This window comes from Leptodactylus fuscus, chromosome 2, assembly GCF_031893055.1.
Source record: "Leptodactylus fuscus isolate aLepFus1 chromosome 2, aLepFus1.hap2, whole genome shotgun sequence".
NCBI lineage: Eukaryota > Metazoa > Chordata > Amphibia > Anura > Leptodactylidae > Leptodactylus > Leptodactylus fuscus.
In genome coordinates, this window is record NC_134266.1 from 96,433,841 (window position 1) to 96,452,213 (window position 18,373).

The following is an 18,373-nucleotide window of genomic DNA, read 5'->3' on the forward strand; positions in this document are numbered from 1 at the left end:
AGGGAGCTCCAGAGGAAGGAGGCAAAATTCGGGGTTGGGAGTCCCTTTCGTTCCTTACATAAGAAGGCCAAAGGGTCCATTTGGTCTGAAATTTAGAAAAAATGTGCCCTTTACTGGCCAGCATACACTCCAGTATAAAAGCTAGGTTGAAATGATAGAACAACTTGTTTACAGTCAAACATAATGCTGATTTCCATTGTCAGGCAATCATGGACCTAGCCGCTAGGATTATTTGGCCCAAGACAACCTGCGTACCCATTGGAAAAGAGCCGGGGTCCAAGAAACACAACACTAACCCTGGGGAGGGAGGACTAGGGAGACCAACAATGGAAGACATGAACTGAAACACTGCTATCCAAAACACCTGAATTGGGGGACACTCCCACCACATATGAATAAATGAGCTCATACGACTGCAGCCCCGCCAGCATAGCCTTGATGTAGAGGAATTCATATGAGCCAATTGAACAGGAGTCCTATACCAGCGCAGCATAATTTTTTGCGCCATTTCCCAATGGAAAGCACCCCTGGACACCTTCTTAACAAATCCAAAGCCCTCATGCCACTCCATCAGGGGAATGGTTCTGGCTATTTCAGCTTCCCAAAGCAATAGGCAAAGGGGTTTGACCTGTGTAGATGGAGTCGAGAGAAAACTATAGAATGCAGAGGTGCCACCTCGGGCAGGGGGAGACTGTTTCCATAACCGAAAGGCTAGTCTTGGAAAAACAAGTCTCGAGGCTCCAAGAGTTTGTAGAAGGTGCCGAATTTGGAGGTACTTAAAAAAATCATTGCTAGGGAGATCAAACTCAGGACGCAACATAGTGAAAGATTTGAGGCAGTCATTATCATATAATTGTGAAATCCTATAGAGACCTCTATCAATCCAACCATGGACTTTCAGCTGGGGAAGGAATGCGGTCATGTAAAGCAGAGGCATTTTTATCAAGGGGACCAGGTTGTCAATGGCAGTGTGTGACAGGAGATATCTCCAAACCCAAGTAGAGGCTTTAATGCTCAACAGAGGGGCCTGGATACAGGAAGGACTGGAGTCCCTGGAGTGAAGAAGACTCATGAGCGGGGCTTCCAACAACGTTTCCTCTATCTCTGCCCATCTCCAATCAGACGACTCAGCCCAGCTAACTTTGAGCTGTTCCAGGACTGTTGCTGCATAATATTTTTTAAGATCCGGGACTCCCGCTCCCCCACAAGACCAGGGCCTGTACATGACATGGAGGCAGATTCTGGACCTTTTATCCTCTCAAATAAAGTGAGATAAAATACACTGGAGTTTCGTTGAGTAGGAGTCAGGAAGGGGGATTGCCACGGTTCGAAACATGTACAATATCAAGGACAACGCCATCATTTTGACAATGGCTATTTGGCTTGCCCAAGTCAACATGGGTTTGGAGAATGGTGCCAGAAAGGAAGATTCCTTATTCAAAAGTGGGACATAATTCATAGAGTACAAATGAGAACTTGGGACAGTCAGAGCAATACCAAAATATGTAACACTGTCTCCTTTACATTGTTAGGGAAAGACGGGGCGGAGGACCTCCCGTAGGGAGGGGAGCACTACAATAGACAGGATCTGGGATTTAGTGGGGTTCACCTTGTAATAGGTGGGAAAATTCCATTAGTGGAAAAAAAAAGCTAGCAGAATCCATTGAAATCAATGGGAGGCTTTTTTTTCAGCATGGAAAATTCCTCACCGTTTTCCTCCGTGTGAATGGACCCTAAGATGCGAAAACAGAAAAAACTCATCCGAGAAATTACTACGATATTAGGAGAGGCAAAATCCACAGCTTGGTACATCCTGAGAAAGAAAGAAATCACTGGTGAACTCATCCGTGCAAAAAGACCTGGACGCCCATGTAAGACACGAGTAGTGGATGATCACAGAATAATTTCCATGGGGAAGAGAAACCTCTTCACAACAGCCAACCAAGTGAACAACACTCTCCAGGACGTAGGCGTATCAATAACCAAATCTATGTTAAAGAGAAGACTGTATGAAAGTAAATACAGAGGGTTCACTGCACGGTGCAAACCACTCTTAAGCCTGAAGAATAAAAAAGCTAGATTGGACATTGCTAAAAAAAAAATCTAAAAAAGCCAACACAGTTTTGGAAGAAGATTCCTTGGAGAGTTGAAACCAAGATCAACCTCTACTAAAATGATGATAAGAAAAAAGTATGGCGAAGGTGTGAAAAGCTCATGATCCAAATTATGATCCTCCAGTGATCTCATCATGGCATGGACGCTCCCCAGGCCTCATTCATCACCAGATGGCTACAATAAAAGGACCATGTCGATCTGGGGTCTGTTATGCCTCCTGAGGAAACCTTTTAGAAGGCGCTGAGGTTTCTCTCTCGCCGGTGTCTCTGGGCAGGCAGGCGGTCATTATGACATCAGGTAAATTCTATGCTACTTGGCATTCCTTTGCATGACTCATGTGCTTCAGGGCTTCTCCCTATGCCGCTTCTTACTTTCATTGACATTCACTTTTGTGTGGGGGTATTGGTATGTTATAGGCAGGGGTATTGGTACTATTGCTTTTTGTTCATTATTATTATCCAATGGCCCTTTGTACTTTGTTGAGTCTGTCAGGTAGCTTCTTTTATGCTTTCATTGCATGATATTATGTACCATATCTCTGCTTTATATTGGCATAATCTTTAATTGTTCTTTAATTTAATTTGGATGTTACAAGGCTTACAAGTGTAACAGCAATTTTCCAGGTTTACAAGAAAATTCCCCAAACTAATTTTTTAGGGACCACTTCAGTTCTGATGAAGATTATAAACTCCTATATATTTGAAATCCCCATATATCACCCCATTTTCAAAACTGAACCCCTCAAATAATTCAAAACAGCATTTGGGATGTTTATTAACCCTTTAAGCACTTCACAGGAATTAAAACAATATGGAGGTGAAATTTAGACATTTATTTTTTTTTTCACTAATACATTCATTTAGCCCTATAATTAACACATTCACAAAGAGTTAAAGGAGAAAATGCATCTTGCAGTTTGTTATACAATTTCTCCCGAGTACAGAAATACCCACATGTGGGTGTAAACTAATGTTTGGGCACACGGAAGTGCACAGAAGGGAATGAGTATCACTGGGCGTTTGAAAAGCAGATTGTGCTGGAATAGTTTTCAGGTGCCATGTCTCATTTGCAGAGCCCTTAGAGTACCAATACAATGGGAATCCCTCAAAAGTGACCCTATTTTGGAAACTACACCCCTCACAGAATTCATCAAGGGGTATAGTGAGCATTTTGACCCTACAGCTGTTTCACAGATTTTACTAACCTTGGGATGTGTAGGTTAAAAATTACTAAAATGTCACATTCCCAAAGTTTTCATTTTCACAAAGGGTTAAAGGAAAAAGGCCCCCCACAGTTTGATAATTGCTCATGAATGTGGCAATACTCCATATGTGGTTGTAATCTGCTGTATGGGAACATGGCAGGACTTAGAATGGAAAGAGCACTTTTGGGGTTTTGGAGGGCAGATTTTGCTGCAATAGTTTTCAGGTGCTATGTCGCATTTAAAGAGCCCCTAAATTACCAGTACAATGGAAACCCCTCTAAAGTGACACAGTTTTGGAAAACTACACCCCTAATAGAACATATCAAGGGGTATAGTGAGAATTTTAACCCTACAGCGGTTTCACAGATTTTATTAACATAGGGACTTGAAAATGAAAAATTTACTTTTTTACCAATAAAATGTCATTTTAACCCCAAATTTTTCATTTTCACAAGAGTATAAAGGATAAAAACCTCCCTAAAGTTTGTTACACAATGTTTTCTGAACAAAGAAAGGCCTCATATGTGGTTATAAACTGCTATATGGGAACATGGTGGGGCTTAGAATGGAAAAAGCGCCTATTTGATTTTTAGAGGGTGGATTTTGCTGGAATAGTTTTCAGGTGCCATGTCCCATTTGCAAAGGCCCTAAAGTACCAATACAATGGAAACCCCCCCCAAAAGTGACCCCATTTTAAAAACTTCACCCCTTAAGAAATTTTTCAAGAGGTATGATGAGTGTTTTGACCTTACAGCTGTTTCACAGATTCTATTAGCATACGGATGTAAAAATGAAAAATTACTTTTTTTTTTTCCAATAAACCGTCCATTTAGGTAGGGTTCATACTACTGTTGGTGTCTGTACAGAAGGTGTCCATTTAAATTAAAAAAAAAAAAAAAGACACCTATCATAACGGACACAAACGGACAGTAACTGATGGCTATCAGTTACTGTCCGTTGCCTATAAACCTCAATGTTAAAAAAAAAAAAAAAACTGACACTTGCTGTCTGTTTTTTCAAACTGACAGAAAAGTCCTGCATGTAGGATTTTTTTTTGTCTGCTTGAAAAAATGGACATGTTGTAAATGGACACTTAAGGACAAAAATGGGCACTAAAGGACAACAGATAAAATCTCATTGAAATTAATGGAAATTGTAACGGACACAGCTACTGTCTGTTGCTAAAATCTTGAACGAACAGTAGCTATGGACATTGCTGTCGGACACCAACGGTAGTGGGGATGCCACCTTAGCACAATATTTTTAATTTTTACAAGGGGTTACAGAAGAAAAAGCCCCCCACAGTTTGTTACACAATTTCTCCTGAGAACAGAAATTTCCCTGAAATGCCAGTAAAGTGGAATCCACAGACGTGTAGTTTCCAAAATGAGATCACTTATCAAGAGATTCCACCTTACTGGCATTTCAGGGTTCAGCAAAAGTGGTATGACGTCCAAAAAACAAAATGTCTAAATCTGTGCTCCAAAGTATCGCTCCTTCCCTTCTGTGCCTGGCTGTGCCCAAACAGCAGTTTATACGGCGGTGTCATACTTGTGGCATAAACTGCAGTTTGTGCATACAGCAAGGCGCAGATTTAGATGTTTGGAATCTAGATGCCATGTCACATCTGCAGAGCCTCTAAGATACCAGAAAAGTGGATTCCCCAAAGGAGTGACCCCATTTTGAAAACTGCATCTTTCAAAGAATTTCTCAGTGGGTGTAGTGAGCATTAGTATCCCAGATGTGACTGCATAGCGGATGGTTAGAGTGAATATGTAAGCTGTGCGGAGTACATTGGGAACAGCAAATTCCCTACTATATCCCCAGTAGCTCCTATGATCGGGGGGGGGGGGGAATTCTGGCGTCTTTTCCCTTGTAAGTTCTAAATCTCATTTGTCCCCCGATATGCTCAGACACACAGGCTGACTTCTTCCATTGCAGGCAGGATCAACCAGGTACTTGGGGGTCCTGGCAGCCTGGGGTCACTGGCCAGACCCCAGGCTGCAAATTATAGATGCCAGCATCCCCTGATCTCCGAGGGGCAAACTTGACCGAACCCTTTGGATGCTGTGGTCATGTTTGACTGTGGCATCCAAGCTCAACTCCAGTGGGGGGATAAGCAGCAGGGTGTTAGCTGTCAGATATAGCTAACACTGCTCCTAATGCCACCTGCGGCATTCAGGGTCTCTGACAAACCCCTAAGATGTCACGATCTCTATTGATCGCGGTATGTTAAGGGTTAAACAGTGGGGATCAGTGTTATCACCATCCCCGCTGATGCAGCGGGAGCCCGGCTGTCAGATACAGCCGGGCTCCAATGGTGATCGCACCGGCTATGCTTCTGAGCCCCTATGATAACCATCACGTACATGCACATGGGGATGCAGTAAGTAACCACATTCTCCCACGCACATGTACGTGAGAATTATGTGAAGGGGTTAAGGAAGGCACATAAGAAAGAAAGAATTAGTCAAGATTGTGGATGTCCCATCAGCTAGAACAGGTATACAGAATTGCCTTTAAACTATAAGTGTCATTTACTTCCTTTTATTTAGAAACCTCTTTACTTCTCCTTAGAAACCCACTAACTAAATAGTTGTCAGGTCAAACATATGTATTGCCAGCATCTACAGATGTAGCAGTTGCCAGGAAGGGAGGGACAGGGGGGAGGGGGCAGTCACTTCAAATAGTTGTATTTCTTTTATACAACCTAAAACAGTGGTTCTAGTGTTATATGAAAGCAGTCACAGTAATAGCTATAAAGAACCCAGAGACAGCAATAACTTAAAACACTGTTGGGAATATGAGCTTTATATGCATCTCTTTATGCTTCATATAAGAAACTGAGTCTTCAACTAATGATGAGCATCCCATCTTCCATATGACACCAAAACCACTATTCTAGGAAATATAATACTGGAAATACAGCTGTTTGAAGTAACTGGCAATATACTTGTAGGAGATTCACTTAATTAGAGCATTGCTAGGGAGAACTATAGAGCCAGTTTTCTATTGAGTTTAGAAGGCTAATAAAGTATATCCCAAAAATGTTCATTAAACACTATTTTAATACAATAGTAAAAAATAATAATAATTAATTATGCTGCCATTATATAGACAACACAATGTTGGACTGCTTCTTTAAACGTAAAATATTAAAAAATGGAATATTGCTACACAAATATTTGCTGCACAATCTACACCTGGTAAAGATACCAAATGCATTTTATTAGAGCTGCAAAATATAACTTGCAAGTGCATAAATGGCAATATTGCAATATAATATTCTTCTTCAACATTTGTGTACAACAGCTTTTAAATGAATTACCCACAATATGGAATAAACCAGAGGTGGATCTTTATTGAAAGTCCATATTCTTGAAATCAATTGAACACCGGTATTTTCCATTAAGAAACTTTGAACAAACAAGGCTTGGGATGCAGGGACACGTGTGATGTAGACGTTTACCATGGAAAGGAATCTGTGACAAAAACAAAACAAAACATAAAACAAAGATTTAAAAACTAGAGAACCATTTTAATGAAAACTGTCTACAAGAGAAACTGTCTTTGTTGCCCATCACTATCGCAGTACATCTTTCATTTTTTATGGAGCTTTTGAAAATTAAAGCTGCATTGTGACTGCTACAGGAAACTAAGAAGTTTCTTATTTAGACAGCTCTTATCAAATTTTGTCCATATGCAAACATATGGTGGTAAATATCCAGGTAAATATATCATATACTGATACCTGTATATAACAATAATATAACATATCCTGGTAAATATATTAAAGAATAAAGATGGATGGTGTGAGTGCATTACCTACTCAATTGTCAACACATCTAGCTAATTTTCATGGCAGACTCTGTCTAGGGCCTATATAATCGTATGACTAAGCAAAGAGAAAATATCAGAAAAGATTATTTTATTTCATGTTTTGTCCAAACACTGAACTATTCCACATAAAGAGGAGTCAAACTTAATTTGAGTTACCCTAATCATACATAACCCTGAAACTATAAACCACAGATATGGAATCTTATATAATAAGAAAATGTTTTGGCTGTATACTGGGGCGTAACTACCGGGGTAGTAGCAGTAGCAGCTGCCACAGGGCCCGGGACATCAGGGGGCCTGGCAGTAGCCGCTACCACTGCAGATTTTTTTTCTTAATAGGCCGTTACCTGCTGAAGTAACTCCAGCAGATAACAGGCCCTATTTACTTACTGATCTTGGCTTATTGGCTCCAGTATCAGTATGTGAGGCCGTGGGCCCGCGAACCCCACAAACACTATCATTATACTCGGGTGGGTCTTTTCAGACCCCCAAATATAATGATCGGAGGCCCAGGGGAGAGAAAATAAACACTGTTAATTACCTCTTCTGGCTCTGGGAGGCTTCAGGACTACTTGTGTGACGTCCTAGACGTCACATGTAGAGATGAGCGAACAGTGAAATATTCGATATTCGTTTCGAGTAGAGCCTCAATATTCGACTACTCGATTGAATATCGAATCCCATTATAGTCTATGGGAAAAAATACTCGTTTCAGGAGAAACCACTATTCGACTAAAGGAGAGTCACCAAGTCCACAAATCGCAGGAGGAGAGTGTTTAGGAGGAGCGCTGTGCAGTTAAAGCACAGAGACCCCTTTATAGTCTATGGGGTCCGTGCGCTTTAACTGCACAGCGCTTGCAGTTGCGCTGATATAAAGTAAGCTCCCTCGTAACCGCAAGCTGCCAGCTCTCCCAACTAGCAAAGATGAGCCTGTGGCAAATCAATGCTGGTTCTGCAGCAGGCTCATCCTTGCTAATCGAAAGAGAGCTGGCTGTTTGCTGTTACGAGCTAACTTTTTCTCATAGGAATGAATTGACCAGTGTTGATTGTGGTTGATTGGTACAGCATTCGGCCAATCAACGTTGGTTCTGCCGGAGGCTCGTCTATGAGGAGGCGGAGTCTAAAATCGGACCACGATGGAGACTGCACTACACAGTTAATTACTATAATTGGCTTTTGGAGGGCAATTTTTTTGCAACAATTTTTCAATACCATTCGCATTTCCAGAGACCCTAAAGTACGAGTACAATGGAAACTCCCAAGAGTGATCAAATTTTGGAAACACCCCTTGAGTAATTAATCAAGGGTTATAATGAGAATTTAGATTTTGATCCATAACAGGCAAAAATAGGACATGACCGTCAAAAAATCAGTTATGTGAATAGGTCCCATTAACTTACAGTGAATTTAATGCAGTTATAGGATGGCTGTAAAGAAAGGCACCCATCACAAGGCCAATTTTCAGTGTCATGTGAATGTAGGCTAAGAGTACGCAGTGATATAGCAGGTTTCGCACACCATTAATTGCAGGAGCTAGCTGTATTGTACAGCCAACGCCACGCTGTAACAGCTTGAATCAGAGATGCTGTAGTAACCCCTACTGAGACCAAAGAGCACGATTATAAGAAAAAGTTTTTAGAAAACTAAAAAGTAAGTTTAAGTTCCAAGTTTTAAAAAAAATCCCACTTTTTCAGCTATGACAAAAACTTATAATTGCATTCAAAGCAACCTATGCAATAACATAAAAATGCTATTTATCCTGCATGCTAAATTACATAAAAGGTAAGTCTAAAAACAGAAGTGATGATGAATGTTCATACCTACAACACTAAAGTGAATAAAACTTTATATATCATATGTACTGCAAAATAGCACCTCTGAAAACTACAAAAAATGAGCACACCATTACAGAAAAACAAATTATTCAGAAAACCAGTCTTTTATTGTGTATAAAGCAGTAAAACAAACAAACAAAAAATATGATATTGGCATAATTGTAATGACTCTCAGAATAAAGTTAAAAGGTTTTTCCCATCTCAATCCTTCACAAGCTTATCAGCTCAATTCTTTCTTGTTTAATCCCGTGTGTGGGTCACAGACTGACCGGTATGATGGAGTAAACTAGTTAAAGAGGACCTTTCATGTCCTCGGGCATATGCGGTATTATTTACCGCTAGAAAGCGAACAGTGCAATGAATTCAGCGCATTATCAGCTTTCCCATTATGTGCCCCTGGTGAAGAGCTATCGGTGCCATTACCAAAGCTCTTCAATGTCAGAAGGGCGTTTCTGACAGTCTGTGAGGAATGACCATAGCAGAATCCATAGCGCTGTACTATCAGAGGAGGCGTTCCTTAACACCCAGCCATGACGCTGAGGGGTGAGGAACACCCCCCAGTACTAGTCTATGAACGACTACTGTCAGGAGGAGGGGGGTGTTCCTCACCACTCAGCATCATGGTTGGGTGTAAAAACCGGTATTTCTACCAAACGGTAGGAGATGAATAGCCTTTCTTAAGGCTATTCCGACATGTCAACTAGAAAAAAAAGTGTTTAAATGATAGGATCCCTTTAAGTGTCAGTAGAACTTGGTGTCTGTTTAATTATTCATCAGTTACATTACAATAGTGGGGGCAGGATACCTTGTGGCTGAATGGATGACATTCCTCCCCTTCCTGTCCCATTGGAGTGCACATTCTTAGTCCACGTAACCAGAGGCTGATGGCACAGCAAGATCCAACTCCACATTGTAGATCTCTTTCACATGCCTGATACAATTCAAAATGATATATATTGTTTAAGATGCACTTTGTCACAAACCATCAGCAAATGAAATCAATACCTATTCAGGTCCTAAGAAATGGATAGAAATCAAAAAAGTATACTATTACTAATGAAGTAGAATGGATTGCAGCTTTTTAAAGAGAACCCGACATTAAAAAGGCATGCAGCAGATTGTAGAATAGGTCTGACCTCAGGAATTCGTGGATAGTCTTACTCAGTTATTGATAACAATCTCTGTATGTGACCTCATATAGGAAAGACTAGTTCACAGAGTGGGTATCCAAGGAAAAACAAATAAAACATATTAAAAGGCTTCTACTTGGAAACCCCCAATACCATTGGGAAGGGAAGTCATGAAATGTCTACTATTCAACCCCTAGTCACTCACTCTACTTGCCTGATATATACAAATGCCCCACTAACCACATATAGGGTAACTAGTGTTGCCAGTATGGTTAATAGTGAACATAGACCAATAAATCTAGTTCCCTAAACCAGTACAAGCTGATACAATAATAGCTGCTGACTGGGTATAGATAGAGCAAAACCCGTACCGATATTGAGGTTACTAGAGTTCCAAAATAAGGGAACTGCTATTAGCCAGACTGTACTAGATCGGTGATATTACTGGATAGTGTTCTGCGGGACCGACTGAGTAAATTCTCCAATGCCCCACTCACTACTTCCTACCCCGTCCAGGAACACTAATAAAACATCCCTGGGCAGTCTCCCAACTCTCTCTACGCATTAAACTTGCAGGATAGTTACAAGCTCATCAGGTAAAATCACCCCAAGAATCAGGTAAGAGAAGCTGTTAATGTGCCGTAAAAGTGGCTTTTCAGATTCAAATCGGTTAAACCACTGGGTCTCAATGATGCTAATTCCTTCACTCCATTTATTTAATGTGAAGGGTTTGTCCAATACCCGGAGTGGTGTGCTATGAGTTGTGTATGTCCCTAATACTAATGGGGTCTAACCTAAAGAAGTATTCCAGAGGCGTAACGAACATGTAAAGTAGGCCCTCAACTTGGACATGTTTGTATACCAATACTATCAGTATACGTTGAGCATCTAGTGATATATACTGGCTCTACACAGGGCTCTGCAGTCGATTTAGGTGACTACAGTACAGTAATATTTAGTGACTTACAGGTGTCGTCTCTGACTAATCATTCACATTCCCCATCTCTTTCATTTGGACGGCCATGACCACTTCTTCCAGTCTTCTGTAAAGTTTGCAGCACACACATCTTTGGCTTCTCACTTTTCCAGACACCTGACCCATATTGTCCTCACCTACACAAAGCCCGTCCCGTCCTCCTCCGGCGCTCACGAACTGACACAGATAAAAAAAATGGCCTGAGCGCCTGCGCAGTAGCCGTAGTAGAAGCCGCATGCTACTGTGCATGTGCCCAGGCCATTTTTTTATATCAATGTCCGCTCACGAGCGCCGGAGGAGGATGGGACCCGAGGACATCGGAGGAAGAAGAGGCGTGGATGAAGAAGAAGACACACCCTGAATGCCCGCCCAGCGTGCACGATCCGTAAGTAGATCAGATTCTTTTTTAGGGTATTATTTTAAAACTGGGGGGTAGTTTAATATAACATTTACGGTGCCTGAATAGCCTTTTTAAAGGCTATGCACGCATATGTGGGGCTCTATCGGCATGATTTTGCTGATAGAGCCTCTTTAAAAGGAAAAAAAACCCATGAACCATGGTATCTATGTAAGCGCTATGACCCCTCGTCTATTTACAATGTCATTCATTTCATAGCGGCCATGTCATGTAACTACAGCCTCATCCTATACAAGTTTATGTGACAAGACTGTAATTACATCACACGGTCACTATAAACACAGCGTGTGATGTACACAGGCGCCATGGCCTCTTCATACAGCTGATCATTGGGGAATCACTGATTTATTGATGTTTTATTCTGAGGATAGATCATCAATAAAAATGAGCTGGAAAACTCCTTAAGGCTAAGGCCCCATGTGGCAGCAAAAAAGGGCTACGGGAAAAACCACGGCGGTGACGCATCGTTTTTCTCCCCAAAGCACTTTGCACAGAAAGTTTGCAGAGGTTTCCTCAGACTTTCTGCTTCAATTATATCTACAGGGAAACCGCTGGCATTTCCGTAGGTATAATTAACATGCTGCGATTTCCAAAACCGCAACTGTTTTGGAAATTGCAGAGTCTCAACTGTACATATTTTACTGCAATGTGGGGATTGGATGAGGGCCCCATGTTGCAAAAAGTCCATGGGAAAAAAATGGGCATTCTAGCTAATCCCATCCACAAATTACAGAAAAATATGTGCATCAGACGCACTGCAATTTCCAGCATGTTACCACTGCAGTTTTTCCTGCAGCGCTTTTTTTGCTGCGGCCCGCTAGGTGGGGCTTTAGTCTTAGTAAAGTCCAAGTGCCACTTTAATTAAATTCATTGACCCCCTCATATTCTGCCCGATTCCCCCTGACATAAATACTGTGCCCCTAATGACCCCTTATATAAATGACCAACCCCTTATGTTCATAATGCCTTCTAATATAAATGATGCCCCCTATTGCCCCTTATATCAATAACCTCCCCCCTTGTATTTATAATATCCCGTAATAACCCTTATGTAAATGACCTTCCTTTTGTTCATAATGCCCCTTATATAAATGACCCTCCCATCATCATGATGCCCCCTAATGAATCCTTCTTTATAGTTATAATTCCCTCTCATAACCACCCCTTATACTATTAATATACCCACAACTGCGCTAATAAAAACTGCGCTTGAGTCCTTGGATCGAGTCTTGCCAAGGACAACATGTACAACGAGTTTGTATGTTCTCCCCGTGTTTGCATGGATTTCCTCCAATATTCCAAAGACATACTGATAGGGAAAATGTAGTTTATGAGCCCTATATGGGGCTCACAAGCTATGTTAAAAAAGAAAAAAGGTTATACTCACCTGTGAAACCTGTGATTCTGATGAATGGAGCCGCTGCCTCCTCCCTGTCCACACACAGGACGTCTGTGTCTTAGCACAGGAGCAGTGATGTTGTGATGTCATCACGCCGCTGAGAACCAGATATCCGTCTGTGGTCTTGGGGTCTTATAAACTGCAGGCCTGTATTGGCTTGTGGTTTACAAAACTGTTAAGTTGCAGGATAGGTTTTAACTAGATTGGTGTGTGCAGAAGTAAAGGATGTATTAATGGTGACCCCAGCGTGGGCCCCACAGAGTCAGTGGGCCCAGGGTAGCCGCCCCCTTTGCCCACCCCACTAGTTACACCTCTGGATTACTCCTCTCCAGACATTTACAGTGGGGCAAAAAAGTATTTAGTCAGTCACCAATAGTGCAAGTTCCACCACTTAAATAGATGAGAGGCGCCTGTAATTTACATCATAGGTAGACCTCAACTATGAGAGACAAAATGAGAAAACAAATCCAGAAAATCACATTGTCTGATTTTTGTAAGAATTTATTTGCAAATTATGGTGGAAAATAAGTATTTGGTCAACTACAAACAATCAAGATTTCTGGCTCTCACAGACCTGTAACTTCTTCTTTAACCCCTTCCCGCCGATGGCATTTTTTGATTTTCGTTTTTCATTTTTGACTCCCCTCCTTCTAAACCCCATAACTTTTTTAATTCTCCGCTCCCAGAGCCATATGAGGTCTTAATTTTTGCGGGACAAATTTTTCTTCATGATGCTACCATTAATTATTCTATATAATGTACTGGGAAGCAGGAAAAAAAATCAGAATGGGGTGGATTTGAAGAAAAAATGCATTTCTGCAACTTTCTTACGGGCTTTGGTTTTACGGCGTTCACTGTGCAGCCAAAATGACATGTCCCCTATATTCTGTGTTTCGGTACGGTTCCAGGGATACCAAATTTATATGGTTTTATTTACTTTTTGACCCCTAAAAAAAATTCCAAAACTGTGTTAAAAAATTTTTTTTCTAAAAGTCGCCATATTCCGACGGCCGTAATTTTTTTATACGTAAGTGTACAGGGATGCATAGGGTGTCTTTTTTTGCGGGGCCGGGTGTACTTTTTAGTTCTACCATTTTCGGGAAATGTTATTGCTTTGATCACTTTTTATTCAAATTTTTATCAGAATCAAAACAGTGAAAAAACGGCGGTTTTGCACTTTCGACTATTATTCCCGCTACGGCGTTTACCGAACAGGAAAAATATTTTTATAGATTTGTAGAGCGGGCGATTTCGGACGCGGGGATACCTAACATGTATATGTTTCACAGTTTTTAACTACTTTTATATGTGTTCTAGGGAAAGGGGGGTGATTTGAACTTTTAATTCTTTTTATATTTTTTTATATTTTTTTTAACTTTTTTTTTAATTTTTTTTTTTGCATTTATTAGACCCCCTAGGGGTGTTGAACCCCAGGGGGTCTGATCACTAATGCAATGCATTACAATGCTAATGCATTGCAATGCATTGCAAAAAAGCATCCTTTCTTTTGCAGGCTGCATAGACCAGCCTGCAAAAGAGAGGATTTGCAGACAAGCCTGGGAGCCTGTACAAGGCTCCCGGCTGTCATGGCAACAGGACGTCAGCCCTGGAGCATGCTCCAGGAGCCGGCGATCCCGGCCAAAATGGCGGCGCCCATGCGCCGCTGGGAAAATGGCGCCTCCGGCGCCTTTGACCGCGGCGCCGGAGGGGTTAATGCCTCTGATCGGTCCAGGGACCGATCGGAGGCATTAGAGCCGGTTGTCTACTGCTTAAAGCAGTAGACACCCGGCGGCTATGGCGGCCGCCCGGCTCCCGGGCGGTCGCCATAGCTACAGACCCGACATGCGCCGTACTATTACGGCGCATGTTGGGAAGGGGTTAAGAGTCTCCTCTTTCCTCCACTCATTACCTGTAGTAATGGCACCTGTTTAAACTTGTTATCAGTATAAAAAGACACCTGTGCACACCCTCAAACAGTCAGACTCCAAACTCCACTATGGTGAAGACCAAAGAGCTGTCAAAGGACACCAGAAGCAAAATTGTAGCCCTGCACCAGGCTGGGAAGACTGAATCTGCAATAGGCAACCAGTTTGGATTGAAGAAATCAACTGTGGGAGCAATAATTAGAAAATGGAAGACATACAAGACCACTGATAATCTCCCTCGATCTGGGGCTCCACGCAAAATCTCACCCCGTGGGGTCAAAATGATCACAAGATCGGTGAGCAAAAATCCCAGAACCACGCGGGGGGACCTAGTGAATGAACTGCAGAGAGCTGGGACCAATGTAACAAAGCCTACCATCAGTAACACACTACGCCGCCAGGGACTCAGATCCTGCAGTGCCAGACGTGTCCCACTGCTTAAGCCAGTACATGTCCGGGCCCGTCTGAAGTTTGCTAGAGAGCATTTGGATGATCCAGAAGAGTATTGGGAGAATGTCCTATGGTCTGATGAAACCAAACTGGAACTGTTTGGTAGAAACACAACTTTTCGTGTTTGGAGGAAAAAGAATACTGAGTTGCATCCATCAAACACCATACCTACTGTAAAGCATGGGGGTGGAAACATCATTCTTTGGGGCTGTTTCTCTGCAAAGGGGCCAGGACGACTGATCCGGGTACATGAAAGAATGAATGGGGCCATGTATCGTGAGATTTTGAGTGCAAACCTCCTTCCATCAGCAAAGGCATTGAAGATGAAACGTGGCTGGGTCTTTCAACATGACAATGATCCAAAGCACACCGCCAGGGCAACGAAGGAGTGGCTTTGTAAGAAGCATTTCAAGGTCCTGGAGTGGCCTAGCCAGTCTCCAGATCTCAACCCTATAGAAAACCTTTGGAGGGAGTTGAAAGTCCGTGTTGCCAAGCGACAGCCCCAAAACATCACTGCTCTAGAGGAGATCTGCATGGAGGAATGGGCCAACATACCAACAACAGTGTGTGCCAACCTTGTGAAGACTTACAGAAAACGTTTGACCTCTGTCATTGCCAACAAAGGATATAGAACAAAGTATTGAGATGAAATTTTGTTACTGACCAAATACTTATTTTCCACCATAATTTGCAAATAAATTCTTACAAAATCAGACAATGTGATTTTCTGGATTTGTTTTCTCATTTTGTCTCTCATAGTTGAGGTCTACCTATGATGTAAATTACAGACGCCTCTCATCTATTTAAGTGGTGGAACTTGCACTATTGGTGACTGACTAAATACTTTTTTGCCCCACTGTATACGTGTGACTCTTTGACTGCTAGCCTTATGATGAAGAAAGACAACTTAATCTCTTACAGTACAAGCAGCAGCGTAAGGTGCCTCTGTTCTCTCAATATCTGAGACGTGGAATACTAATACAACGGGAATACCCACCCATCATTTACACCATAAATGGTAGATCAGCAAAACAGGTTTCAGATGGGGCTATTACTTTACATTTTATTGCAGCTCTTGAGATTGGTACAATTTGATAAAATACACACTCCAAAAAATGATGCAGCTCTGCTCTTAAAAAGAGCTTGGAAGGAAATACAACATACACTTATAACTCAGTAATGAAACAGAATGCAGTAATATGTAGGCAGACAGGCTTTACAGTAAACACAGATACTGCGCATGAAAGTTAACTTAAAAAAACTAAGTATTGAGTTCAATGGAATGTTATTGTGGGCATGTACACTGACAAGTGCAGACGCTGCTCAGACTCGTATACAATCTCTTTCTCATATCATTACATATAGTAGTGTGCTACCAGCATTGTGAAATTCTGCAATCACTTAAGCACAGCTCTATAAAGATAACAGGTTTATATTGCTGCAAGTTATTTGTATTGATCACCTTATAAAAGACTATGGCATAACAGGAATAGGTTACACTACTGGACAACCAGAAACAAATTCAGCTTCAATAGACAATACAATCTAACCGTTTACCATGGTAATATTTTATGTCAAATAAATGGTTTTGTTTCAGCTACTGTAAATAGTGCATACAGTTGTATCTGTCAATGTATAAATAAAAGTACAATATAATAACATTAAAAAAGTATGTAATAATAGAAACCATCAGATTTTTTGCAAAGTTAAGAATCTAAATGTCAAATATTCTAAATAAAAATAATTCTAGTAAACTCAATAACATTTTTATTCACCCTGGAGATGGAACTTTTTTTTAAAATTTATATATATATATATATATATATATATATATATATATATATATATATATATATATATATATATATTCTAATTCATTATAGTGAATGATTAAAATGACCATTATGAACCATTAATAACAAGTCAGTAAGAATAAAATATTGCAATACTTACCCCAGTTATGACAGCACACTTTGAAAAAGCCACAATGAGCAAAAGGAAAAAAGCATGTGTTATCATTTTCATTTCTTGGTTGGGGTACAGGAAAATTCTCTTAGATTACTTTGTGCTGTCTGACAGCGGTTTCTTCAGCCCCTGTATATATGCCAGACAGTTCTTCAGTTTTCCCACTTGATCTGATGCTCCTCTGAATCTATAATGAACATTAAATAAAAAGGAGCCTCTGACAGGTCTGTCTATCGAGTGGCAAATAAGAGCCAGTGGTCGTAAGCGCTATCACAGCTCTGAGATGGTGACAATGAATAAACATATATATATGGCTTTTTACTACTCTTTTAATATTAAACTCATTTTGCTTTTGTGTTTGTATTGAATATTTATTCTATGATCTATTGCTATATGTGATTACATATTTCATTGCTTTTTTGTAAACATGAAAGTGCCAAAAAAGTGATGAACACATCCATTCCAGTAGAACCAGGAGATGCTACATTAATTAGAGCCATAGCAAACCCTAGTAACTATAACAGTTTTACGGAAAGATCTGACAGTATATAAAATCGTTATTTTATGTAAATTAGAAACACACATCAATATGCATATCATAAACTAGCAGGAGGACCCAGCTTCGCACGGGTATATTTCATTTTTTGTTTGTGTAGTGGTCCCATAACAATTGTCTATTTTTGCACCAGTGTATTTTGTTTGTCTTTGTTTGTCCTTTGTGTGTGTGTGTCTATAAGCGTCATGTGATCATGTGTATCTCATTTTGGATATCAGAGAAAAACCTGCGATCGGTTGTTATGGAGACCTGGAGTAAAGCTGTGTGAATATGACCTTGTGTATCAGTGTCATCCACAGTGCCCTGCTTCTTTAAAGCTGACATACAGCAGTGAAGAAAAATAGCTGGGTTGCTGTGGAAACCTGGAGTAAAACTCTAATGTGTGGTACTCTGTGCAGAGCCACATATCTAATCCTCTGGCGTGTGGTACTGTGTGCACTGGCGCGTATCTAATCCTCCGGCATGTGATATTGTGTGGAGTGGCGCGTATCTAATCCTCCGGTGTGTGGTACTGTGTGCAGAGGCACGTATTTAATCCTCCGGCGTGTGGTACTGTGTGC

The 18,373-nt window shown here is 41.0% G+C and overlaps 1 protein-coding gene across 1 annotated transcript; it reads right to left on the reverse strand.

The window, feature by feature from the left end:
- Positions 1-6,678: 6,678 nt before the first annotated feature.
- PROK1 (prokineticin 1) lies at positions 6,679-17,317 on the reverse strand. The gene is made up of 3 exons (XM_075263095.1): positions 17,246-17,317; positions 9,800-9,925; positions 6,679-6,801 (listed from the first exon to the last, which is right to left on the reverse strand). Exons 1-3 carry the CDS (start codon positions 17,315-17,317, stop codon positions 6,679-6,681), a joined length of 321 nt encoding a protein of 106 aa, XP_075119196.1.
- Positions 17,318-18,373: the final 1,056 nt, after the last annotated feature.